This window comes from Lutra lutra, chromosome 8 (genome assembly GCF_902655055.1).
Source record: "Lutra lutra chromosome 8, mLutLut1.2, whole genome shotgun sequence".
Classification (NCBI taxonomy): domain Eukaryota; kingdom Metazoa; phylum Chordata; class Mammalia; order Carnivora; family Mustelidae; genus Lutra; species Lutra lutra.
Window position 1 is genome coordinate 14450965 of NC_062285.1, and position 26725 is coordinate 14477689.

General features: G+C 38.7%; 1 protein-coding gene and 1 pseudogene across 2 annotated transcripts in view; both read right to left on the bottom strand.

The window, feature by feature from the left end:
• Positions 1 to 882: 882 nt before the first annotated feature.
• LOC125107628 (40S ribosomal protein S3a-like) lies at positions 883 to 1839 on the bottom strand (annotated as a pseudogene).
• Positions 1840 to 4712: 2873 nt separating this feature from the next.
• LOC125107625 (serine/threonine-protein kinase greatwall) overlaps positions 4713 to 26725 on the bottom strand; it is a 32395-nt gene continuing 10382 nt past the window's right edge. Inside the window, exons 5-12 of one of the 2 annotated variants that reach the window (XM_047742909.1) lie at positions 21767 to 21873; positions 21392 to 21542; positions 18291 to 18463; positions 14774 to 15922; positions 13161 to 13299; positions 6867 to 6980; positions 6683 to 6784; positions 4713 to 5583 (exon numbers count right to left, since the gene is read on the bottom strand). In XM_047742909.1, the coding sequence (XP_047598865.1) occupies positions 5426 to 5583; positions 6683 to 6784; positions 6867 to 6980; positions 13161 to 13299; positions 14774 to 15922; positions 18291 to 18463; positions 21392 to 21542; positions 21767 to 21873 (2093 nt within the window). In that variant the 3' untranslated portion in view covers positions 4713 to 5425. Of the gene's footprint in view, positions 5584 to 6682; positions 6785 to 6866; positions 6981 to 13160; positions 13303 to 14773; positions 15923 to 18290; positions 18464 to 21391; positions 21543 to 21766; positions 21874 to 26725 lie in introns of both variants that reach the window. The other variant, XM_047742907.1, reaches the window with a different exon arrangement.

Sequence of the window (26725 nt, forward strand, 5' to 3'; positions counted from 1 at the left end):
GATTAGTTAACCATATGGTTGTGGGTTCATTTTTGGGTTTCTATTTTATTCCATTGATCTGTGTGTCCATTTTTGTGCCAGTACCAGTACATGTTTGATTGTAATATAATTTGAAGTCCAGAATCATGATGCCTCCCACTTTGCTTTTCCTTTTCAACACTGCTTTGGCTATTTGGGGTCTTTTGTAGTTTCATTCATATTTTAAGAATGTTTGTTTTAGCTCTTTGAAAAATGCTTTTAATATTTTGATAGGGATTGTATTAAATGTGTAGACTGCTTTGGGTAGTGTAGATATTTTGTCAATATTTGTTCTTCCAAACCATGAACATGGAATATTTTTCCATTTCTGTGTCATCTTCAAATTAATCAGTGTTTTGTAGTTTTCAGAGTATAGTTCTTTTATCTCTTTGTTTAGGTTTATTTCTAGGTATCTTAGTGTCTTTGGTGAAATTGTAAATGGAATTGATTCCTTACTTTCTCTTTCTGTTGCTTCATTATCGGTGTATAGAAATGCAACAGGGGGCTCCTGGGGGCTCAGTTAGTTAAGCATCTGCCTTCAGGTCAGGTCATGATCCGGGGTCCTGGGATTGAGCCCCACCGGCTGTTCCCTGCTCAGCGGGGAGCCTGCTTTTCCCTCTCCCTCTCCCCCTGCCTGTACTCTCTCTCTCTCAAATAAAATCTTTCAAAAAAAATTCTTTTTACTGCTTTTATGTTTCCTGTCTTTATACCATCACTTTTGATCTCTCTTTTCCAATCAGGGTACCCTTTAATATTTCTTGCATGGCTCGTTTAGTGGCCACAAACTCCTTTATTTTGTTTGTCTGGAAATTCTTTATCTCTCATTCTATTTTGAATGATAGCCTTGCTGGATAAAGTATTCTATTTTTTTTTAAACATCACAAATAAGGTTTTTTATTTGTCACCACTTAATGTCTGAATTTTAAACAGATTCCTGGACTGGTGGCTCATACCCATCAGCTCGTTCAACTTGAGCACCGGTAACATCCCCAGTAGCTTTTCCAGAACTACTACCTTCATCATGAAGCTCCATGAGCTTTCCCAATTCAAACTTGGGCTTCTTCGGCATTTTTTACTTTTCTAATGAAGACATCATGGACTGGATAAATAGACTGACAAGCTTTTTCTTTATCTTTTCCAATGCTGTCTGGAATCAATTTATTGACCACTTCTTTCAAGTCATTAGCCTGGACCTCTTGGGTCATGATCTCCATCATCTTTTTCCAAATTCGGCAGACCTGTTGGTGCTGAGCATAAGAGGTCTTCTGAATCTGATTATTGCGTTTTTTAGTAAAACCAACACAAAACAGACGAAGCAAATAACCATCGGTAGTCTTTTTTTTTTAAGAATTTATTTATTTATGTGACAGAGAGAGCACAAGCAGGCAGAGAGGCAGGCAGAGAGAGAGGAGGAAGCAGGCTCCCTGCTGAGCAGAGAGCCCGAACCATCGGTAGTCTTGACATCAACATGAGCTTCAATCATGGTCTGCCATTTTTTGACCATGGAGCACATTTTGTCCTGGGTGAGATCCATGCCGTGGAAATTAGGCAGTTTTTGCCCTGAACATCCTCAGTAATTAGCTTGAATTTTCTAAATGCAACTTCATCATGCTGCAGATCAGCAAGGCTCACTTCAAAAACACGACCCTTGAGGCTATCAGATGCAATTTTGGTTCCTTGAGTTCTTATGACTAATGTTTTTCCAATATTTCTTATATTGAATATAGCTGGTGCTTTCTTAGAAAACGGATCAACCACTTTCTTCTTGGCTCCCTTTTTGCTGCCTTTTATAAGGCGCTTGTTCTTGCAACCGACCGCCATGGCGCTGCTCAGGGTGGATAGTTTTCTTGACTGCAGATTTTTCTCCGTTCAGCACTGGAATATAACACACCACTCCATTCTGGTTTGCCAAGTGTTTTTTTGGAAAATCTCTTGCTACCCTTATGGGTTTTTCCTTTTAAGTTAATGACTTCTTTCCTTTTGTTAAGATTTTGCAAATTTAATTACAGTATTTTTTAAAAAGATTTTATTTATTTATGACAGAGAGAGAGAGAGAGAGAGAGAGGGAACACAAGCAAGGTGGGGGGAGCTGGAGAGGGAGAGGGAGGCTCTCCAATGATCATGGAGCCCGATATGGGGCTCAATTCCCAGGACCCTGGGATCATGACCTGAGCCGAAGGCAGATGCTTAACCGACTAAGCCACCCAGGCACCCCATAATTACAGTATTCCTTGGTGTGGGCCTCCTTTTATTGATTTTTTAAAAAGATTTTATTTATTCATTTGACAGAGAGAGATATCACAAGTAGGCAGAGAGGCAGGCAGAGGGAGAGAGGGGAAACAGGTTCCCTGCTGAGCAGAGAGCCCGATGTGGGGCTCGATCCCAGGACCCCAAAACCATGACCCGAGCCTAAGGCAGAGGCTTAACCCACTAAGCCACGCAGGCGCCCCCTTTTAGTGATTTTGATGGGAGTTCTCATTGCCTTCTGGATCTGGATGTCTGTTTTCCTCTCCAGATTAAGGAATTTTTCAGCTATTATTTCTTCAAATAAATTTCCTGTCCCCTTTTCTCTTTTTCTTCTGGGGATCCTATAATACAAATATTATTACATTTGGTGGAGTGAATGAGTTTCCCAAATCTATTTTCATTTTGCATAATTCTCTCTTTTGTTCAGCTTCTTTGCTTTCCACTGCTTTGTCTTCTAGGTCATTAATTCATTCCTCTGCTTCTTCCAGCCTTTTAGAAGCACGTTTCTAATCTCATGTATTGCACTCTTCATCTCTGCTTCTTTTTTAACTTTTCTCTATGGTAAGGATCACACTGATGTCTTTTATTCTTTTCTCAAGCCCAGTGAGTATCCTTATGACTGTTGTTTTAAATTCTAACGGGCATGTTATTTATGTTTCATTTAGATCTTTGGCCGTGGCCTTATCTTGTTTACATCTGGGATAAATTTCTCTGACTTCTCATTTTGTCTAAGTCACTGCCTTCTTGTCTGTGTTCCAATTTAGGTCTCCTGCTCCTGACAGTAATGGCCTTATGAAGATGTCCCATAGTGTCCACAGCCTGGTCCTTCAGGGAGTGCCTCTTGTGTGTGTTGTGTGCACTCTGCTGTTGTATTGTTTTGGCTGCTCTGTCCTTGAGGCCAGTCATCTGCAGAGGCTCTTTGCCTGCTGTGGGCAGTGTTTGGTACCTGGCTTGGATGTGGTGAGTTTTAACTAGGTGGGCTTCGGTCTGCTCGTGAAACGAGCCTTCACTGGAACTGAGGTCCTGCAAAACTCTGGTCAGGAGATGTGGTATAGGCTGGGCTTTGTTCTGGTCTTCTGGGGGAGGGGGCCCCCACAGTGGGACTCAGGCAAGCCTGACTGAGAAGGGTGGTTCAACCGGAGTGCAAGGGGAAGGTGCTTGGTGTAAGCAAGTTAGGTAGTCAATATTGGTGCCACAGTGCTTCCTACGGGGTCTCTGTGTATATGCTGGGTGGGGGTGGGAGGTTGGGTGGGGGTGGAGAGGGAAATGGCACTAGCTGGCTCCTCTGTCCCTGGAGAGGTGTCTCCATGAACTCTGCCACTCAGGGACAGCTCCAAGGAGAGGGAGTATTCTCTTCACCATGTGCCCTGGCACTCTTCAGATTGCTCTTTTCAAGCTGTGTGCTCCCAGGGTTGTCTGCCTTCCCTCTAGGAGCAGCATAGTGCCTTTGGGCTCTATCCCAATCAATCCTGCTGACCTTGAAAACTCCAGGCTTTACGCCCTCCCAGTTGCAAGAACTCATGAAATTCAGCCCCTCTTGTTTTCCAAGCGAGTGGCTATGGGGAAACCTTCTCCTTGTGTGATCTAGTGTGCTCCTCTCCCTTGCCCTTCTCTGTGACCACAGCTCCCCCCTCTCCACAGCAACCAGGATCCATTTTCTCTCCTAAACCTTGTCTCCATACTTCCAACCTTCTTCGATGTGGCTTCTTCTCTCCCTTTAGTTGTGAAGTTGGTCTGTTCGTCTTCAGGTCTATTTCTGGGGTATTTAGGATGATTTGATAGTTATGTAGTTCTATTCATGGGACAAGGCAAGATTAGGGTCCTCCTACTCTGTCACCATCTTCCTTTGTCTCTGACTACTCACTCACTTACTTACCACCGGGTAATGAATTATAGTGAAGTTGAATCTTAGTATGTATATATAATTAATAGAAGATGTTGACAGATAATATACTTGAAGTGTTACATTTATTAAGCAAAAATAAATTATTTATTTATTTATTTTTAAAGATTTTATTTATTCATTTGATAGAGAGGTCACAAGCAGTCAGAGAGGCAGGCAGAGAGAGAGGAGGAAGCAGGCTCCCCGCTGAGCAGAGAGCCCGACGCGGGGCTCGATCCCAGGACTCTGAGATCATGACCCGAGCCGAACGCAGCGGCTCAACCCACTGAGCCACCCAGGTGCCCCAATTATTTATTTCTTAAGTATCAGGTTGTTTCTTGTAATGTTGCATGTGTTTTTTTTTTTTTTTTTTAAGATTTTATTTATTAATTTGACAGAGAGAGATCACAAGTAGACCGAGAGGCAGGCAGAGAGAGAGAGGGAAGCAGGCTCCCTGCTGAGCAGAAAGCCCGATGCGGGACTCCATCCCAGGACCCTGAGATCATGACCTGAGCTGAAGGCAGCGGCTTAACCCACTGAGCCACCCAGGCGCCCCTGTTGCATGTGTTTTAAACAAATTCTCTTAAGATGTAAACCATCACATGTTTTATTAAATTTGAATAAACTGTTAAAATTGCTGTAGCATATCACACCTAAGCTCTCCAGTACAATTTTAAGCAAATATATATTGTAAAGAAAGAACCAGAAGCAGTCAAGGCAGCCAGACTGACTTGCTGTAAGACTGTTTCATAGTAAAGTAAGCTAAAGCCTCTATCCTTTTTATTCCTCTTTCCCTAAAGGAGTTACACTACCAAGTGAAGGAATTTCCCAGCTGCAGTTTTGAGGCCACAAATGCAAGCTTAAATGATTGCTCTTGAGACTTCCCCTTTGGCAGGAAATCATGTCCACATAAATTACAAAAAAACCATATGATTTTGTTATTTTAAGACCAAACTGAATGGTGGACTGAAATCAACATGTGAAAGAAAGGATCAAAGCTTGTTCCTCTCTTAACAGAGTAGTGTCATTCTAGTTTTACTGATGCATTAATTTTCATAAAGTGCAGCAACAAAATAAATAAGGTGAAAAAAGTTATGAAGATTTATATACAACTCTGAGATTAAGATAAGTTACTGTGTTCTTGCGAGACTTTTAACTCTGTGGAAGCTCACTGATCCAAGTAACATAATGATTCTTTTTCCCCCTTAGATCAATCTGCTATGAAGGAGTATATGATAGCTTATAAAAAAAGATTAGATTAAAAGGAAAATTTATGTGCTATAGACTAAATCCAGATACGGTCAGGTGCTGAGCATTATTTCTGGCTTCAAAATAGGAAGTATCTGTCTCACCATCTGGTTGGGGTATGAAAGGCATAGTTTGATGCTGCAGATTTTCCCAGTCCACATCACTGAAGAGAGGATGACGTCTCAGCTCTTAGGAAAAATATAAAACAAAATAGAGTATTATGATGCCATTACCTAAGTAAGTACTGCTTCACACATATGTCTGTCTCTCTGCAACCATGTACTACATACTGGCACACATTATGTCATTTTGTCTAACACTTGACACATGACAGGTGCTTGGTCTGTATTTGTCAAATGAGTGAATGAATGGTTCGCCTTATCTTTCTTCTCCATACTCACTCCTAGATGTCATGGTGTCATGGTTGTATCTCATTACCTTATGTCTCTCCCCTAGAGAGTAAGTTGTACAAGCACATGGATTTTAGTCTGGTTCATCCCTAGGGTACCTCCAGCACCACAGCAACATTGCCTGGCACCTAGAAGTCACTCTTATAGGATTTGTTAAATAAATAAATAAACTGTTAATCTTATTAGAGGGAACACCTAGAAGCTGATACAAGTGACATATTACTAAATCTCATTTTTCTAAATACCTTACACCACATGGAAATGCATTTGGGGACACAACTCCTTCTTTGTATCTATGTATACTTCATTACAAAAAAGATTTTAGGGCAGCTGACATTAAGCCTAATTTGAAAAATTAAAGCCAATGAGTTCTTCTAGTTTCAAAATTGGAGTTTAATATATGCCTGCATTGGTAAAAACTATTGAAGGGTCACAAATATACCAGATCTTATTTGAGACAATCTAGCAACTGATACGTTTCTTAGTCAACAGTGGTATCAGAAGTGAAGCAGTAAGAAATTTCAGAAGAGAGTTTTTATTAAAAAAATTTCCTGTATTGGCCAATGAATAACTGTATTAGGCTTTGAAAAAACCCAAGACACTGACAAGATAAGATTGCTTTAAGGTACCTGTTTGAGATTAATAGAATTAATGAATATTAATTCAGTGAATGCATATCCTAACCTGATGTACTGAATTTTAATGTAGAGTAAGGAGAAATATATCAATGCATATTTAGCAGGCAAAAGTAAACTGAAGAAATTTTTAACCGATTTAGCAGACAGATTGTTTATGGTATTGTATTAGTACTCGGTATCATTATTACCATTCATCTTAAACAATTCAAGGATAAGAGTTTATTAACACAAAACCTTACCTTTCATTCCAGCTCTCTTTGCATTATCAATAGTTAAAAGTATTTCTACTGCATTTTGAGCATTATCAGATAACTTCTCTTCACCTTCAGGCCACGGGATATCTACAAATATAAGTAGCTTGTTAATCATTGTTCAAATATTACACAGAGATAAATACATCTATCTTAATAGAAAAAGAATCACCTCTTTTCAGAATATTCTGGAATACTTGTTGTGGTGTTTCATCATTGAAAGGAGGAATTCCAGTTAGAAACTCAAACAAGCAAACTCCAAGTGCCCACCAGTCTACTGCAGGACCTAGAATTTAAGAGGGAGTAGTTGAACTTGTAAGCATTTTGTACAAATATTTCATCAACTAAAGTGTTAATATATGGATATTTGGGCACAGTCAAGGCATTCATTTCCTAAGGTTTTCTTCTAGCTCCATAAGGTGCAAAAACCCAAATTATCTTTATTTCAGTAACATGGCAATTACTTTCCTTCTCTATTCTCTAAGAAGTTTAGATTAGTAATTATCACTAATTACTGGGTGTAGCTCAGTGGGTTAAGCCGCTGCCTTCGGCCTGGATCATGATCTCAGGGTCCTGGGATCGAGCCCCGCGTCGGGCTCTCTGCTAGGCAGGAAGCCTGCTTCCTCCTCTCTCTCTGCCTACTTGTGATCTCTCTCTCTGTGTCAAATAAAGAAATAAAATCCTTAAAAAAGTAAAACACAGCTAGTCAAGAAAAGTTAAAGCTATCTTTCCTTTGTCACTAATGACCTCTGATATTCTGGATATTTACTTGTTCTAAATCCTAAAACACAACAAAGAAATACATTTAATCTAAAGATTACTCTCTAGGGGCGCCTGGGTGGCTCAGTCGGTTAAGCGGCTGCCTTCGGCTCAGGTCATGATCCTAGAGTCCTGGGATCAAGCCCCACATCAGGCTCCCTGCTCAATGGAAAGCCTGCTTCTCCCTCTCCCTGCCACTCCCCTTGCTTGTGCTCTCTGTCAAATAAATAAATAAAATCTTTCTTAAGAAAAGGATTACTCTCTAAAATAGAATACTTGTCAATTTCAAATGGAGGATAATTACATTTAGATGATTTTGTACTCTACTAATTTCACATGGGTATGAGATGAAGTAGAATATTTATACTAATTGGAGGACAGCCTAATTAACAAGGGAAAGCCTTAAAAACAGTGTTTTAATGTTTCCTTACTCCTTTCAAAAACAGAGAAGGACAAATTAGTTTAACAAAAAATATTCACTTAAACTCTGGATCGAGGAGGTAATTAGGAGGTAAGTCTTAATAAATACGTAAAACTGATTTCTAAATAAGATCTTTACTGGAAGCATCATCTATATGCAAAGATGTTTCAATCAATTATTTTAAACATGACCTTATAATCTGTTTTATACGTTTGCTTAGTTCTAGGAAAAAGTATTTCCTAAGCAAGCTTAATTTTAGTCAAAAAATATTAACTTCAATATAAACTTAAAATAGGGATTCTAGTTTAGTACTAAATGTGTTTGAAAATTACTCTTTAAAGTCAATTTTATGGGGTGCCTGGGTGGCTCCATCAGTTAAACGTCTGCCTTTGTCTCAGGTCATGATCCCAGCGGCGTCATGTTGGGCTCCCTGCTCAGCCGGGAGTCTGCTTCTCCCTCTCCCTTTGCCCCTCTCCCCTTCTCGTGCTCTCTCTGCTTGCTCTCTCTCTCTCTCAAGTAAATTAAAAAAAAATCGAATAAAAAAATAAACTGCTATAAAATCAATTTCACAAAATTTATTACTGTGGTTAAGTAACTGCCACCATTCCATTTTATTTATTTTTTAAGATTTTATTTATTTATTTGACAGATAGAGATCACAAGTAGGCAGAGAGGCAGGCAGAGAGAGAGGAGGAAGCAGGTTCCCCACTGAGCAGAGAGCCCCATGCGGGGCTCGATCCCAGGACCCTGGAATCATGACCAGAGCCGAAGGCAGAGGCTTTAACCCACTGAGCCACCCAGGTGACCCTACACCATTCCATTTTAAAACAAGTAGGAAAGCACTATAGAATCTGCCATTAGGAAAACAATTGCATGCATTCAGAGTGTGTCTTCATAGCAAGCCATGTAATCCCATCTTCCCTAAGGAACATAGAATGTAAACAGTCTATACATTTCTATTTTTATAATAATCACTATAAAAAAACCACACAAACCACCTCAGTTAGTAGGCCTTTTAAGGAGCACTGAGAAAGAATAGATAGTATAACCAAATAACAGAAAAGTAGGGGAGAAGTCAGGAAAAAACATCTATCTTCATTATTTTACTCAGGTTAGAAATTAGAACCCTTTTCCCAGCTCAGCCAAAATATACTCATGTCAAAAACTTCCATGATTTCTCCATGGATATGTCACACATACCCATATATTTGAGTCAAAGTCTAATAAGATCACATATGATGATAAATTGTAGGAATTATAATACATGCCATTAGCCAGAAAAATAGAACAAACTTGTTTTACACTATCGGTTTTCTAATACAAAACCCCCATCTGTAATTTTTCCATTGATACTGTTATGCCTTTCTGTTTTCTAATAATAATGGGATTAAATGAGTAGGAAAATTAAAGCCTTCTTGTTGGTGCTAATTTTAATATTTTTTATTAAGCCTGTTTTTTGGGTTGCAATAAAAAGGCTGTGTATCTTTATGCTCTGACAATTTAAATGTTATTTTAAAAATGCTACATGCCTACATTTGTTTTCATAGAGAACATTCTCTCTGGATGTCCTCCTGTTTAGAAGACAGAATACAGTTCATTTTGTATTTCCTAAGATGAAAGGGAAAAAAATTTTTCAGGCTATGTGATCTAGTTATACTTTGACCAGTTTAATTTGCTTTGCCGTATTACTTCATAGAGAAGCTCACTCACCGGAAGTCAGAAATCCTGCACAGTAAGAAAAGAGTAGTTAGGTACATTGTATTAAAATCACGAGTTCATTCTCACATCATTCACCCAACTAGATCCTAAATATTATGCGAGACACAAGGGTCACAAAGATAAAGAAGAAAGAGAGCTTTCTTCAAGAAGAGAACAACCTACTCCAGGACAGACAAAACGGATAATTTCGACACAATGTTAAGAGAAAAGAAGTAAAAACAGCCTAAGAAGCCATGGGAAACTCTGGCCAGAGTTCCTAAGTAATTGGCAGTGGGGGATGGGGGAGACCATGGAGGGCTCAGAGAAGTCTTAGCTGTCCTCAGCAAGATGTTTAGAAACAGAGAGGTGAATATAAGAAACAAAGTTGTTATAGAGACTGCCCTCCAGGCCTGGGATTTGGGAAAGAAGTATAAAGCAGTGTTTTTTCTTTTTCAGTTATAAATTGCTTTGTACTGGGGCCCTTGATGGCTCAGTGGGTTAAGTGTCTGCCTCTTGATCTCAACTCAGGTCTGGATCTCAAAGTCGTGAGTTCAAGCCCTGCGTTGGGTTCCAAGCTGGGTGTGGAACCTACTTTAAAAAAAATTGCTTTGTATTATTTGTTGTCTTAAGAATGGTGTATCAAAGGGACGCCGGGGTGGCTCAGTTGGTTGGACGACTGCCTTCGGCTCAGGTCATGATCCTGGAGTCCCGCATCGGGCTCCCAGCTCCATGGGGAGTCTGCTTCTCTCTCTGACCTTCTCCTCGCTCATGCTCTCTCTCTCAAAAAAAAAAAAAAAAAAAAAAAAAAAAAAAGAATGGTGTATCAAATATTTTATAGAAAATGAAAATCTTAAATCACTAGATAGCTGAGATAACTAGATGTCCCATTAAAATAGAGGCAAGATCCTAAAAAGCAAATCTTTATACTTGAAGCTTACTTTTATACTGTATCCTAAGCAGAGAAAACATATGTTATAGGAAATGAGCTGACAAACCTGTGACTTAGCAACAGAGACACTGTACAAAAATCAGTTAAGTGCCCAGAGGAACTTAGCTGCTTTGGCTGATAAAGGAGAATTTGAAATGTGTCTCAACATATTTAGAGATTATTAACAGTGTTTAGTGAGTGCTACCAAGGAATCCTTCTGGATTCTCTCGTCTTGAGAAATTTTCTCAAGCTTTTATAGTGGAGACAAATATAATAACATAGGTAAAATGACATATGCTTTAAACATTTTCTGATAAAGTGACAGAGACGTGAACTACTTCTCCATAATTGACCAATGGATGCTCTGTGGAAAAGGTAACATTTGAACTGATGATGAGATGAGAAGAATTTGATGGGAAGAGGATTGGGTTCTGGCTTTTTTCAACTAAGGCAAAATACTTGCACAAAATAAGGAAAACCTGAAAATAAATGTGTCTAAGAAGTGGAATGGGAACATAAGACTTATAAAGGGATTCTTTGAATCTGCCTGTGCCTCGATCGTAGACCACCCAGACTCCAGAACCATGTGTGCGAAATACATTTTTGTTCTTTATAAAAGAAATAGAGATTCCTTGAGAGACACGGCTGGTGTAAGAGCTGAGAGCCTCCGATGCCGTGATCAGTAATCTGGATTTTATTTTGCAGGTAGGAAGGAGCCAACGTGGTTTTCAAGGAGAGCAGATGGACTGACCACTTTATGTCTTAAGAGGGAAAATCTGGTGGCAGTGATTATAGACAAGAGGATGAAGTTGATGGCTCAGGAAGAGAGTAAACTAATGAAAGGGAAAGAGGACGTTCTTACAGAGGATAGTGGCAGAGATGAAAAGATGAGAAGAAATTCTGCAGGGACAGAACTGACTGGATTTAAACGCTTGAAGGTAGAGGCAATGTCTGTGTCATCACAAAGATGGCAGATTTCAGAGAGTGAACGGAGGAAGAGCAAGCTGGACCCGTCCCATTTTGACATACAGCACTGAATCACCAGTGAAATGCTGAGTAAGTGCTTTCCCCAAGTGTATGCAGCCTAGAGAAAGTCAGGAGTAGAGGCAGATATCTGGGGAGTATCGACAAGGGTCTGACGGCTGAAGTCATGGAAGAGATGACATTAACCGGAAGCAGGGGTAGGGAAAAAAGGGAAAGGGCAGGATCATGAAGAATCTCCATATACTGAAGAGCTAAGGAGTTGGCCACAGAGGTAAAAGGAAGGAAGGAGACTGAGAAGAGGCTGGTAGATGTGACAAGAATGACAGCATTGATGACTGTTAATAAAAAAGTGCCAGTTAGGGGTGCCTGGCTGGCTCTGTTAATAGAGTGGCTGACTCTTGATCTTGGGGTTGTGAGTTCGAGCCCGATGTTGAGTGTAGAGATCACTTACAAATAGAAATTTTGGAAAAAAAAAAAAAAGTGTCAGTTAAATGGTAGGGATAACAATCAGATTGCCAGGGCAAAAATAATTAGGCAAAGGAAAGAGGCGACCTTTGAGAAGTTAGGCGGTGGGGAAAGACAAGAGTGGAAGCTTATTTGCAGGCTAAAGAGAAAAGGCAGCATAGAAATAAAAATAGAAGGAGCGTGCGTGCGTGTGTGCGCACGTGCTTGTGTGGGATGGGGGGTTGGGGTGAAGATGAGACAGTTAATCACCGGAAGGAGCCCCAAGAATAGGGAAGTAACTGACACGATCAAGAAGACGACCACATTATGGACTGAATTATGTCTGCCTGAAAAGACATGTTCGAGTCTTAACCCTGAGGTCCTCTGAGTGTGCCATTTGGAAAAATGGTCCCTGCAGAGGTCACAGGGGAGTAGGGTGGGCCCCTAAGCCAATATGGCTGGTGTCATAAAACGCAGCCACGTGACCATGGAGGCAGGGGAATGCAACATGCTGGCTCGAGTGAGGCCCCTGCAAGCCAAGGGTTGCCCGCAAACCAGCAGAAGCTGGAAGGGCAAGGTCGTTGCCCTACACGTTTCGGAGGGAGCATGGTCCTGTCAACACCTTGGTGCCAGACTTCCGGCTTCTAGAACTGTCAGGCAATCAATTCCTGTTGCTTTGAACCATCCAATTTGTGGCACTTGATGATGTAGCCCTAGGAGACCAATCCAGTTCACTTCAGACGGCAGGAGGGGAAAATTCTTCAGAGAGGGAAAGGGGAATAAAGAGGCTAGGTAGAAATGCCATCCTGGTCTTCCTCTGCTGCATCCCGAAGATGGCTCACTTCTGGCCTGACCCTTGTGGTGAGGGGATAAGTGAGGGCGAGCTCTAAACAGGAATGCGCTGCTGCAGACTGAACAGAAGTTCTTGTTCAACTTTGTATTCCCGAGCCAAAGCTGGTGAGAGATGTTTTGAACTAAGATAGCAGAGCCGCTGGACGGTAGGGCTGCTCGGGGTCACTGAGACCGAGCGGGAATTCAAAGGACAAATGGCTGCATGTCTTCTTTTGCCATAAGAAATGCCATATTTATGAGAAAAACAGTATCACATGAGTTCCTTTTCTTTTACTCTCTAAAGGTAATCCAAATACCAAAGAAATTTAGAACAATTTTACCTCAAAAGAAAATGCAGTGATAGAGAACACTTCAGAAACTCAAAGACATGGAAGCCTTACCATGGGCCCTGGCCAGTAAGAGCTCAGGTGCGAGGTAGTCCGGGGTTCCAAGAATCCGCCCATCATCCATGGGGGCTGCCCCCCGCCTCACACTCTTCGGAGTTCGATATGGAGTTCCTGATTTGACCTGTTTCGGGGTCTGCTAATTTAAAAATAGTTTACAATAAATATCGTCTTTCCTCTTCCAGTGAACCAAAATGCTAAAAACAAAAGCAAAGCTAGGCTGCTGGCCATAAAAGGCCTACGCAAATTCCTGATCGGTTTTGAAAACGGACTCATAACTAACATTTCGAACAGTCTTGATATCTGGTGAAATGAAATAGCTTAGATAAGACCAATTATTTCAGTAACATCTAGATATGCAAGAAAGAATGAAGGAATCCTTAAGAAAAATTTCTTTCTCGATAGCATGGACTAATAGGAACTTCAGAATGGTCACTAAGGGATGTTGATGTGGCTTACAAATGATTGAATTATTGGGACAACACATCAGCTGGTAAATATAAATAACTTCTTGTGCTAATTGGTAGTTAAGTTATAAAAATATTCTGTGGTCTTACAAGGATTCTGTGAGACAAGCAGAACAGGTGTAAGCATATTCTACAGAGAGATAAGAAACAGGCTCTGAGGAAAAGGGACTTCTACGTCCCTCAGCAACTTCTGAATAGAAAATCCCAACTCTTGTGACCCTAAATCAGGGTTTGTACTTTCAAGTTTATGTTGCCTCTCCAAAAAAAAGGGGAAAAAAATGAAACTTTGGGTTTATTAAGATAAAGGTTTAGAAAATAAAAACAATATAAGATTTGAAATATCTATTTTCCAACTATTTTCTATAAAGAAAAGAGATGATCTACGAAAGTCCTTAGAAGGGACTAAAGATAGAGTTAACTTTAATATTGTATTTTAGAGTTGCTATTTTCAAGTGAAAATATGTCAGTATAAATATGTAAATATGTGATTGAGAATACGTGAAAGTCTAGGGTCCCCTGGGTGGCTCAGTCAGTTAAGTGGCTGCCTTCAGCTCAGGTCATGAACCCTGGGATCCTGGGATCAAGCCCCGAATTGGGCTCCCTACTCAGTGGGGAATCTGTTCCTCCTCTCCCTCTGCCCCTCCTTGCTGCTTGTACATGCAAGTGCTCTCCCAAATAAATAAATAAAATCTTTAAAAAAGAAAAGAAAATATGTGCAAGCCTAGAGCGCAAATGAAGAAGGTGCTATAGTTAAAAATAATAAATTGCTACCAGCTTAACTTTCTGGAGCAAAACTTCCAACAATCCAAAGATTCCCAACCAGCAGAACAGAAAATCTCAGATAGTCTAGGTAAGAGGTAAGTACCTGGCCTTCATAGTTTATTGTCATAAAATCAACAACAAAGTGTTAGAAAGGGGTGCTTGGGTGGCTCAGTGGGTTAAGTGTCTGCCTTCGGCTCAGGTCATGATTCCAGGGTCCTGGGTCTGAGGCCCACATCGGGCTCCCTGCTCAACGAGGAGCCTGGTTCTCCCTCTCTCACTCCCCCTGCTTGTGTTCATTCTCTCTCCCTCTCTCTCTGTGTCAAATAAATAAACTTTTTTAAAAAACAAAACCAAACAAAGTGTTAAAAAGTTGGAACACACCTGATATGGCATATAGGATGCTCCTTTTTGATTAGGGGTTATAGCCATGGGATATGAACCGCTATAAATGCAGGAAATATCCATTGCATCTAAAGAGGTAATGCTCATTTTGGATGGCTCTGAGTTATTGGATGCATTGATATGACTGTTAAAACTTCGAAAAGCTACAGCATTTCTTTTAGATAAGCTTAATGTTTTCAGCACCTCTGAAGACGGAGCTAACATTTTTTGGCTACCGTCTTGGACAGCAGGATTCTCATCGCCTTTTGGCAAGGTATTTTCTTGCCAGTTGGGTGATACGGAAAGTAGGTCTTCAATGTTTGATTCTTCAAAAGAGGATTCGTTGATGCTTTTATCTGGATCCAAGGACTGCCTTTCTAATGAACTCTCCATGATAGAAATTCCAGGAAAAGAGGAATCGGAGTCCATACACATACTTTTAGAAGCTCTCTCGTCATCGGAACATAGAAAACTCGAACTTAGGAGGTCTTTCTTATTATTCTTGTCACAATCCTCACCCAGTTCACACAGAAGGTTTTTTGCTATCATTGGGATCGGTGACTTTCCTGGGGTTTGTGGTTTATCAGTGAAAGAACTGGCCGTGCTCTCCTTATCGGCACAGTCCCCTCGCTGACCCCCACACACCGACAGCTTCAGGCCTTGGACTTCCATTGTTAAGCCTGTCCTTTGGCTTATATACCCATCGTTCATTTCATTTCTAGACTCATGCTCCATACAGTTTTTTTTATTCTGTATGATGGTCTGACAAGGACTAGAGTCAACGAACTCAAAAGTTCTTTTAAAACTTCTTTTCCCAAGGTGCTCTGCAGTCCTGTCACCAGGATCTACAGCCCACTGATCTGACTGGTGAAAACCAGACTGTGCTGTGTCAGTGGCCACATGAATATTATCTATATCCAGTTCTCCTGCTTGCCAAGAAACTTCCTTGGGGAGGCATTTTTTAGCCAGGTTTACACAAGAGCTTCCAGTCTCAGCAATGGTACTGCTGTTATGAATGGGAGAAAGGGCTAACTCAAGATCCTTTTTATTGAAACCTTGGGTCTCGATGGCATTGGTTGATTTTGTACATGAAGGCTTTTCCATTATATTCCAACTCATCACTGTAGAGCCCAGTGCATTGTCACTTTCCTGAGAGGGAGGAAAAAACACTTTTTTAGTGTATAACACAGATTCTTGAACCTTTTAAAACCTCTGTTGACTTAGGTGGAATAAATGACCCCATAAACTACTATGCTACCTAGTCCCACTTTCCCCTGGAACAACAGAACAATAACAGAGAATTAAAGAGCAATATAAACAATTAAAGCATGCTTTTATATATATTTTAAGTGAAACACTAGTCTAGAATTCAAATAGTCTTTAATATGTATTTTCATTATTTAATATGTATTTGTATAATATGTATTCGATATCCTAGAATACACATTTGATATACATTCTTTAAATAGGACAAATTAATAGGCAACATTTTCAGGCAAAATCAAGGGTAAGGCTATATTATGTATATCTCTGCTTTGCAATAGGGGTATAGACGATTCTGTTTTGATTTACAAAATGCACAGGACTTAAAATATAGTTAAAGGAAAATTATAGACAAAAATTTTGTTAATATAAACAGGTATTGCCTTGTATAAGTATAATAAAACCAAACCGATAAAGATGAAGCTAAATTAATCATAATTTATAGTTAAAACCCCAAAATAACAGGAATTAAAATCCACTGTCAACAAGATGAAATGATGATGCATTAATGACAAAACACTTTTCATTTTTTTAAAAAAAATATTTATTTATTTATTTATTTGACAGGGACACAGTGAGAGAGGAAACACAAGCAGGGGGACTAGGAGAGGGAAAGCAGGCTTCCTGCTGATCAGGGAGCCCGACATGGAGTTGGATCCCAGGACGCTGGGATCATGACCTGAGCCGAAGGCAGACGCTTAACGACTGAACCACCCAGGCACCCCCAAAACACTTTTCTTAAAATCTGTTTGAATTCCAACTATCTGCAGGTGCTTTTCTGTGATCAGAGCTTTGTACAGAGTATCAAAAATTGGTGCACGGTAATCAGGGTTTTTACAACATTACTCAGTAAGACTGTGTCTTCAATAAACTCTAACCCTGCCTGGTTTTGGTATGTGAAAAATCAAACTTATTAACTTACTGAGTAATAATAAGGAATGCTTCGTCATGAATAACAATGACAACAATCCCTAAATTACAACTCCTAGATCTGCAGACAGAGATCACCCAGGGTTTAGAGGGTTGGGTCCATTCTCACTCCCTCATCATAACTTGAGAGGCACCACTATCATCCAATCATTGCATTCCGCCTGGATACAGAAGTAGTAGGGAGAAGGTAAGGGTGTGTGTGGTTTGAAATATTATACAATATGCTTTCTTGAACAGGAAGGAGGTGAAATAACAGTATTAGGAAAGGAAATCTGTTTATCATGTAGCGTGTATTACCTGTAGAGCAGCCGATAAGGGAAGGAGAAAAGATCGAGAAACACTGCCTTAACTAAAAAATAATCTGACCTTACTTCAAGAACACAAATATCCAACAATGAAGAAAATCATATTACTGAGAATAAGGAGTAAATACAATCCAAATTATTTACTCGAACGGAAGGTTGATTCTTTGTGTATTACCATTATTCTAACCTAACATTATTTTATCTGCACTCTATGAAGGAAACTTCATAATTTAAAACCCCTATTCAAGGGCGCCTGGGTGGCTCAGTGGGTTAAGTCTCTGCCTTCAGTTCAGGTCATGATCTCAGGATTCTGGGATCAAGCTCTCCATTGGGCTCTCTACTCAGCAGGGAGCCTGCTTCCTCCTCTCTCTCTGTGGGCCTCTCTGCCTACTTGTGATCTCTCTCTCTGTCAAATAAGTAAATAAATTCTTAAAAAATAATAATAATAAAATAAAACTTCTGTTCCTCTCACCTGTAATACTTACCAGTGTTAATAGCTTAAAAAAGGCCAAAGCAGAATATATACTTAAGTAAATAACTTTAAGTAACTCCATTCACTTAGCAAGCAAATATCCTTAAAATAAATACTTTTAAAGGCACACATACATTACCTTGTGGTCTAAAAGTTATTTCTGATCTGAAAGAGTTATTATTCCATTAAATGAGAAACTGGAATACCATATAGAAGGAAGTAGTACAAGTTTTAAAATAATACTTAAAAAAAGCACAATAAGCTAGTGTTTATGTCATGGTAGGGAATTAAAAAAAAAAAAAAAAGACCATCTAGATGCCCTGAACCAAACGTTTTCTATCAATTTTCTGCAAGCTCACTATATATTAATTACGAATAATTCTGCATTTGAATGTGAAATGAAATATTTAAAAATAATTTGACAGAATATACAGGCAAATAAAGACTACCTTGACTGCCATTCATGTAACAGTTTCATTTCCTTACAGAATTTAAATAGAAAAGTGTAAAGCATCTCCATTGTAAATATGACATACGAAACTCTCACCTGGCAGTCCTTCTCCCATCTGGGACTGCTGTGGCTCTCGGACTCCACACTGGATACGAAGGTATGCGACTGGCTGCTGGCACTGGATGTAGCCAGCCTTCTCCTGGACTGCAGGAGATTAGACGTTAGGCACTTAACGGGCATCCCGGGATTGGAGGCAACTGTTTCAAGACCTGCAGGGAAGAAAAAATATTGGAGCAATGTCACATTTTTCAGAGTTCCTCACTGAGCCTGAATCTTTCCAGATAATTAGGCAAAGTCTTAAGTATTGTACATCAGAGTTCTGTCTGTGCAAATATCATCCAATCCGCAAGGACGGCTCAGATAAACATTCATACATACAAGTACTTTCATGGATGTTTAGGGAAAAAAAAAAACAAACCTCAACATTCACAAGTGAAAATGAGGACAAAAAAGAACTAAGTTGTGATTAGGAAGAAATCCATTATCCACTTAGAAACTCTTCTTGATAAGAGAACATTATTGATATGCTATATCCAGCTATGATATAAGATTGGAATGTGACTAAATTTACTCAGTTCAATTTGTATTTAATTAAAACCATTGCTTTAGGGGCACCTGGGTGGTGCAATCAGTTAAGGGTGTGACTCTTGCTTTCTGCTCAGGTCCTATCTCAGGATTGTGAGATCGACCTCGTGTCGGGCTCCACGCTTAGCACGGAGTCTTCTTGAGACGCGCTCTCCCTCTCTCTGCCCCTCCTGCCTGTGTGCGCTCTCTCTCACTCTCTCAAATAAAAAAACATAGCTTTATTCTAATATTGAGGATTATGTGCTCACAAGTATGAATTATCCACATCCATAAGGGATGTTTTATACTACTGGGTAAGACACGTAACAGTGAATTGCTAACAGCAAGCCAGGACAAGAAAGCAGCAGCACCCACACGATACGTGTGTATGATACGTAATGATGCTAACAACTGTTGTTCCTGAACTTATGAGACAAAACAGGCAATTATGCTTTTACGAAAGATAAGAATACGTGCATATATAGATTTTCTATGTATATAAAAGTATATGTTTATCTTGTTTTTTCTTTCCCTAAGAGGGTGAACACATGACTTTAATTTCAAGTAAATTCCTACAGTTTTTTGATTTAATGAATCTTGGAACTTGAAAACTAGAAATAGAATTTCAGTGGCCATCCAGAACAACGTTTTTTTTTGGTACATAAACCCTCTCAATGAAATTCCTGAAACTCATTGGACACTGACCTTGATATTTGACTAAACTGCTCAGCTTGCCTCCCTCTAGTAATATGGAAATTTGTTTCTACCCCAATGCCACGTGCATACTGTATATTGGCTAAAGAGTTCTTCCTGGATCAGTGATATGATCAGACCATTCCTTCCTTTGGAAATTGTGTGTGTGTGTGTATTTTAAGATTTTATTTATTTGACAGAGAGAGATCACAAGCAGGGGCAGAGGGAGAAGGGAGAAGTGGCTCCTTGCTGAGCAGGGAGCCCAATGTGGAACTCAATCCCAGGACCCTGGGATCATGACCTGAGCCAAAGGCAGATGCTTAACCATCTGAGCCACCCAGGCGCCCCTCTTTGGGACTTTTGATGATTCCCTACAGTTTCTAGATTCCCTGTAATGACACTTGATCCTTGCCCATCTACGTGCTAAGCTTCCTTTCCCATTGCACATGCTTCCCATTCTCACATTACACATTTAGTCCCCATTATCTGAAGATGGAATACTTCCAAGTGTCTGTGCCTTTGCTCATGCCTCTACCTAAATGCCCTTTTCCAATACACTTGGAGCTACTGCTATATCTTTACTGAGAACCATTCCTGATTTTCCCAGTTAGCATTTAACACTTTCTGTGTTGTATCACAGTATTCTTCTTATGATTTTATTGTAGAGGCTTGCTATTGTTATTCCTTTACACATGTAATCAACACAGAATTACAAGCCCTTCTGAGGCAAGGACCTCTCTTACTCATCTTGATATCCACTGGGTGACCAGCACAGTGCCTTGCCCTGGTTGACTTCTGACTAGATTAAAAAAAAATGACTAAGGGAGATGCAATTATTTTCACTTAAGAGTAAGGCTATAGTAACGCCTGCATATTCTGTATTTTAGTAGTTTTGTATTTATCAAAGATATATATGTTTTTCAGCCATTTTGATTTCCACAGAAGTGATTTTGACAGAAGAATTAAGACTCAACGACTTTGGAAGAAAGGGTCAGTGGACAGAAAATTGTAGTTGCAATCAGGACTTGGCTTACTCACTTACTAGTGTATAACTAAACATTTTCAAACATTAGTTTTCTCATTTATAAGTGAGACATCCTGGATATGGGCAGATTTGAGGGCCAAACTGAAAATGAGGTAACATCTATGAAAACATGTAACACTAATTGCTCCTCAAAGCATCATTATTCACATTCCCAAGATAAAGAACATCAAGTGCAGGGAACTAAATCATCCACCATTGCTAAGTTATGAAAGGTGAAGTTAAGTGCTCTCCAGATGTCCCATTCTCTTCCTCTATTACTTAACGTCTGTTTTTTATTGTGTCCTAATGAAAAATTTTATCTTTACTTCAACTATTTTATTTCAAAGTCTTTTGGAAATAATTTTATAAAGACAGACACAAAATATTACATATATATATATATATATATATATATATATATTCTCTACATAAAGATTTCCATAGACCCAGTACAATGAAACCAACCCAATGATCATTCTAATATCGAGCTAACGGAAGGATCTCTCATTAGCTAGGGATTTTAATGTATTGACTTAAAGATCTAAGTCTTTAAGTCTTTAAGCACCAGGCTGGTTCAGTCAGTTGAGCATGTGACTCTTGATCTTGGGGTTGTAAATTCCAGGCCCATGTTAGGTATAGAGATTACTTAAAATAAAAATAAAATCTTTATTAAAAAAAAAAAAAGATCTGTAACAATCGGTGTCAAAAATGGCATTTACATGAGGAAATATAGGAATGCCACAGATTGTTCAAGTATTTGTATTTCATACCCATACTAGAAATTTAAAAATCAAAAACACTTTTTTCCTCAAAAGACACATTTAATGGAATAAACTACTTTTTCTTTAATACTCACATGAATTTAGCAGTTTGCTAGAGTAAGGAGTAGCATCCCTGTGATCTACAGACATAGGACAAACTAGTCCTTGAGAAAGCTGCGATGTTTCAGATACATGGGTTGAAAGAATATTTGCAGAGTCTTTGTTTTTTTCTGCAACTGGTGTGTACTATTAAAGAGAGAAAAACAAAAACAAATGCTAAGATTTACCTCTACAAAAATACCACCTAAATACATAAACTGTTATACCACCTAAGTAGATAATGTTAAAGTAACTCAACATGCTTGATACTTATATTTATTTTGAACATTTATTTTAAAAAAGGATTAAATTTTAAACGGCAATCATGAAAGGGCATGTTATGTGACTTTTTTTTCTAATCAAGTACTTACAAATCCCAAAGAGCTGATGAGAGATAACACTTGTCCTGGGGTTCTTGAGTAATCTTGTCTAGGTTTAGCCATTGATGGTGTTGTAAGGATATCCATCATATTGATGTCTGTGTATGGAAAGAAAACTATATGAAATTCTTCAAAAATTTCAATGTCATTGACTTACTAGTCGAAAATCATCTGTTCTGAACTTTGTCCCCCACAATATGTATAATACTGGCGTATGTAAGATGAACATATCCAGAGAAGCTACCATGCCACAGTATAAAAATACACAACCAAGCAGAAAGACAAATATTTTATGATCTCAATTATATATGGAATCTTAAAAAACAAAACAAAACTAAGCTTACAGGTACAAAGAACAGACTGGTAGATGCCAGAAGCAAGAGCTGGGGACAGGAGAAATGGATGAAAGGGGTAAAAAAAAAAAAATAAAAAATAAATTTTTCCCTATTTAAAAAAAGCAACTGATTAAAATCATGAAACTTTGATAGAACAGAGTCTTGCTCTGGAATGAATAGAACACAGTGTAATGACCTAAATTAGGGAGTACTCAGTCACAAACAAGAGTATTATCTAACTGGCAACAAAATAATTCTTGATAAATCAAATACTAGAAGAGGATGTGGTAAGAAAAATTAAGAAGGAATATTAGGAATATAAATTAAATTTCAACATCACAATCTATTTAAGGAATTAGTACAAATTATGGGCTCCCCTGTGAACATGTGCAAGTATAGGTCAAGATATAAATTGATACAGAATTTTTATCAGTTTCAGCACATAACTTTGTAAAATAATTCAACATTCACACATAAGGTACTGTTTTCTTTAGATATCAAAAATGGTGGGTGCTGGCTGGCTCAGGCAGTAGAGCATGCGACTCCTGGTCTCTGGGTCATGAATTAGAGCCCTACGTGGGTATAGAGATTACATTAAAACTTTATATATATATTTATTTGTTTACTTCAAGATTTTTTTTTATTTACTTGACAGAGAGAGACAGAGAATGCACAAGCAGGGGGAGTGGCAGGCAGAAGGAGTGGTGAGCAGGGAGCCTTATTTGAGGCTCAAACCCAGGACCCTGGGATCATGACCTGAGCTGAAGGCAGATGCCCAACTGACTGAGCCATCCAGGTGCTCCTTAAAAAATAATTGAAAAAATAATCACACAACCCCACCCCCCACAAAGGTAGGAAAAGTGTGATATTCTATGTGGTGTCAGACTTTTTTAAAAAAGGATTTTATTTTATTATTTTTAAAGATTTTATTTATTTTTTTGACAGAGAGAGAGAGTGAGAGAGGGAACACAAGCAGGGGGAATGGGAGAGGGAGAAGTAGGCCCCCTGTTGAGCAGGGAGACTGATGCAGGGCTCCATCCCAGGACCTTGGAACCATGACCTGAGCTGAAGGCAGATGGTTAACGACTGAGCCACCCAGGCATCTCTAAAGATTTTATTTTTAACTAATCTCTACACTTAATGTGGGGATTGAACTCACAACCCCAGGATCAGTATCCTCCACTATGTGGAGCCACTATGAAAAACACAATAGAGGCTCCTCAAAAAATTAAAAATAGAATCACTATATGACCCAGGAATTCCACTACCAACTATATATAGGTAAGAACTGAGAGCAGGGTCTATAAGAGAGATTTATACGCTCATGTTCATTGCATAATTCACAGTAGTCAGGAGAAGCAACCCAAACGTCCACTAATACATAAATAGATTAAAAAAGTGGCATATATACAAATAACGGAATGTTATTCAGCCTTTAAAAAGAAGGAAATCTTGTTACCTGCTGTGATGTGGATGAAACTTGAGGACATTATGCTAAGTGATATAAGTCAGTCACAAAATGACAAATAATCTATAATTCTACTTATATGAGGTACCTAAAGTAATCAAACTCACAGATACAGAAAAAAGAATTGTGGTTGCTGGGGCTGGGGGGAGGGGAATTTAGGATATAGCGTTTCAGTTTTGCAAGATGAAAAAGTTCTAGAGATCTGTTGCACAGCAGTGTAAATATAGTTAATACTACTGAACTGTATACTTTTTTAAAAATGGTAAATTTTATATTATGAATTTCTTAACACTATCAAACAAAAAAGACAAAAACTAAATTCGGAATCTGTATACTTAAGACGTTTGTCATACTACTATTTATATTAATACAAATAGAGAATTATTTGGGAGGCAAATTTTATTTTATTTTAATTTTCATTATTTTTATTTTTCATCTACTACTCAGTGTGGGGACTGAACTCATGACCCCAAGATCAAGAGTTGCGTGCTCTACCAACTGAGCCAACCAGGTTCCCTATGGGAGCCAAATTTTAAATAAATTATCAGATAGGAAAAAAATAAAATAAAAAATATTAAACTGTTCTATCACCATAACACAAAATTTATCGGATTTATGACTTTTACAGTATCTTATCTGAAACCCAGGGGGTTAGATTTGCCTCACAATTTAAAAATGTTTAGATTTTAGAAAGGTAAGGTGATGAATATATAGTGAAATTTTTAGTTTTTTTTTGTTTTTTTATTGAGATATGACACATAATTTTACCTTGGTTTCCGGTGCACAACCTAGTGATTCAACAACTCTATATGTTATACCATGTTTGCCACAAGTATAGCTACTATCTGTCACCATACCATACTATTACAATATTATTGTCTATATTCACTATCCTGTACTTTTCATCCTCATGACTTACTCCATAACTGGAATAATCTGGAATATATATCCATAACTGGAATAATTCCATAATGGAAGCCTATGTCTCCTACTCCCGTTCACCCATTTTGCCCTTTTGCCTTTTCTCTCCCACAATCATCAGTTTGTTCTCTGTATTAATGGGTCTGTCTCCACTTTTTTGTTTGTCTGTTTTGGTTTTTAGGTTCCATGATATAAATGAAATCATAGGGTACTTGTCTTTCTGGATGATTTCTTTCACTTAGCATAATACCCTCTAGGTCTGCCCATGTTGTCACAAATGACAAGGCCTCATTCTTTTTTATGGCTGAGTAATATCCTAGTGTGTGTGTCTGCACACCACATCTTCTTTATCAATTCATCTATTGATGGATGCTTGGATTTCTTCCCTATCTTGGCTATTGGAAATACTGCTGTAATCAACATAAGGATGCACCTTATCTTTTCAAATTAGTACTTTTGTTTTCTTTGGGTAAATATCCAGTATGCTGTATAGTAAGGAACATCTCTAGTGGCATCTCATCTAGCCACCTGTACTCAAATATTATTATTACTGCTGTGAAGAATCTGAGCAGTTACGTCAAATGGGACTAATAAAAACCATAAATAGCCCCCATTAGCTCAGGTCAAATTTTATCAAACTAAATGAAAATTCTTAGGTATTCAAAACTTTTGAAATGTGTACTTCCAAATAAAGAAATTATAGGTGTGTATTTATTTTCAAATAATTATAATCCTGTGGTTTATAATTAAAAGCCCAATTTTGTGCTCTCCTGTTCATTTATTTCTATCTGCTACCATTTTAATAATTTAATATGCTGCCAAGTCAGTAAGCTCTCATAGAAACATGGAGATGTTTCTATGATAAACTTAAGTAATTTCTAGTTTCTCCCTATTAGAAACAATGTTGCTACAAAGTTTTATTCCTATATTTTGTTTTCTTGAACAATTCCCTTAGAAAAATTCTAAGACTAATTGGGTCAAAAAGAATTAAAACTCTTTTGTTTCTTTTCTTAAATTCTTAATTTTATTTATTTATTTGAGAGTGAGAGTGAGAGCAAGAGCAAGAGAGAGAGTATGACAGGGGGATGGTCAGAGGGAGAAACAGACTCCCTGCTGAGCGGGGAGCCCGACAACGGACTCTATCCCAGGACTCTAGGATCATGACCCAATCTGAAGGCAGTTGCTTAACCAACTGAGCCACCCAGGCATCCTATACTCTTTTGTTTCTTTTTCCTTTTATTATTATTATTTTTTAAAGATTTTATTTATTGATTTGAGAGAGAGACAGAGCACAAGCAGGGAGACAGGCAGAGGGAGAGGGAGAAGCAAATTCCCCGCCGAGCAGGAAGCCTGATGCGGGGCTCGATCCCAGGAGCCTGGGACCATGACCCGAGCTGAAGGCAAACGCTCAACCCACTGAGCCACCCAGGCGCCCCAACTCTTTTGTTTCTTAAAACACATTGGTAGATAACCTTTGGAAAGCACTGTGCTAATTTACAATGTTTCTGGAAAAACTAACTGTGGTTTTGCAGTCTCATTAATTTTAGATCTTCAGTTCTCTCTCCCTCTCTCTCTCTTTTTTTTTTTCTTTTTTTGCCTAGTTTAACAGTGAAATGACTAATTTATTATTTTTAAATTAGCATTTCTTTCATTACCGAGAGTGAAATTAATATACTCCCATATACGTGTGTGTGTGAATTGTGTTCATTTTCTTTGCCCTTGTTTATCAAGGTCTTGGTGGTGGTTCTGTCAGTTTGAATAAGTTCTGTAGGTATCATTGTCATTTTATAGTTATTTTAGTCACTTTATTGATGTTTAATTGGTCAAACCAGTTTCAGTAGACACAAAGTCAGAAGAACAGAAATTTTGAGTTCCTCTTTGAAGATCCAAAGAACTTTGAATGTCCTTGATGATTTAGGAATGATTATTTCCATTTCTCATCCTTTTTTCCCCCCATTTTTCTTTTTTTTAAAAGATTTTATTTATTTATTGACAGGCAGAGATCACAAGTAGGGAGAGAGGCAGGCAGAGAGAGAGAGGGGAAGCAGGCTCCCCACCAAGCAGAGAGCCTGACACAGGCCCAATCCTAGGACCCTGAGATCAAGACCCGAGCCAAAGGCAGATGCTTAACCCACTGAGCCACCCACGTGCCCCCTTTTTTTTCATTTTTCATCTTCAATTAAAGGAAATACCATTATACCTTTCTAGTCTTTTTTGGAATAAATA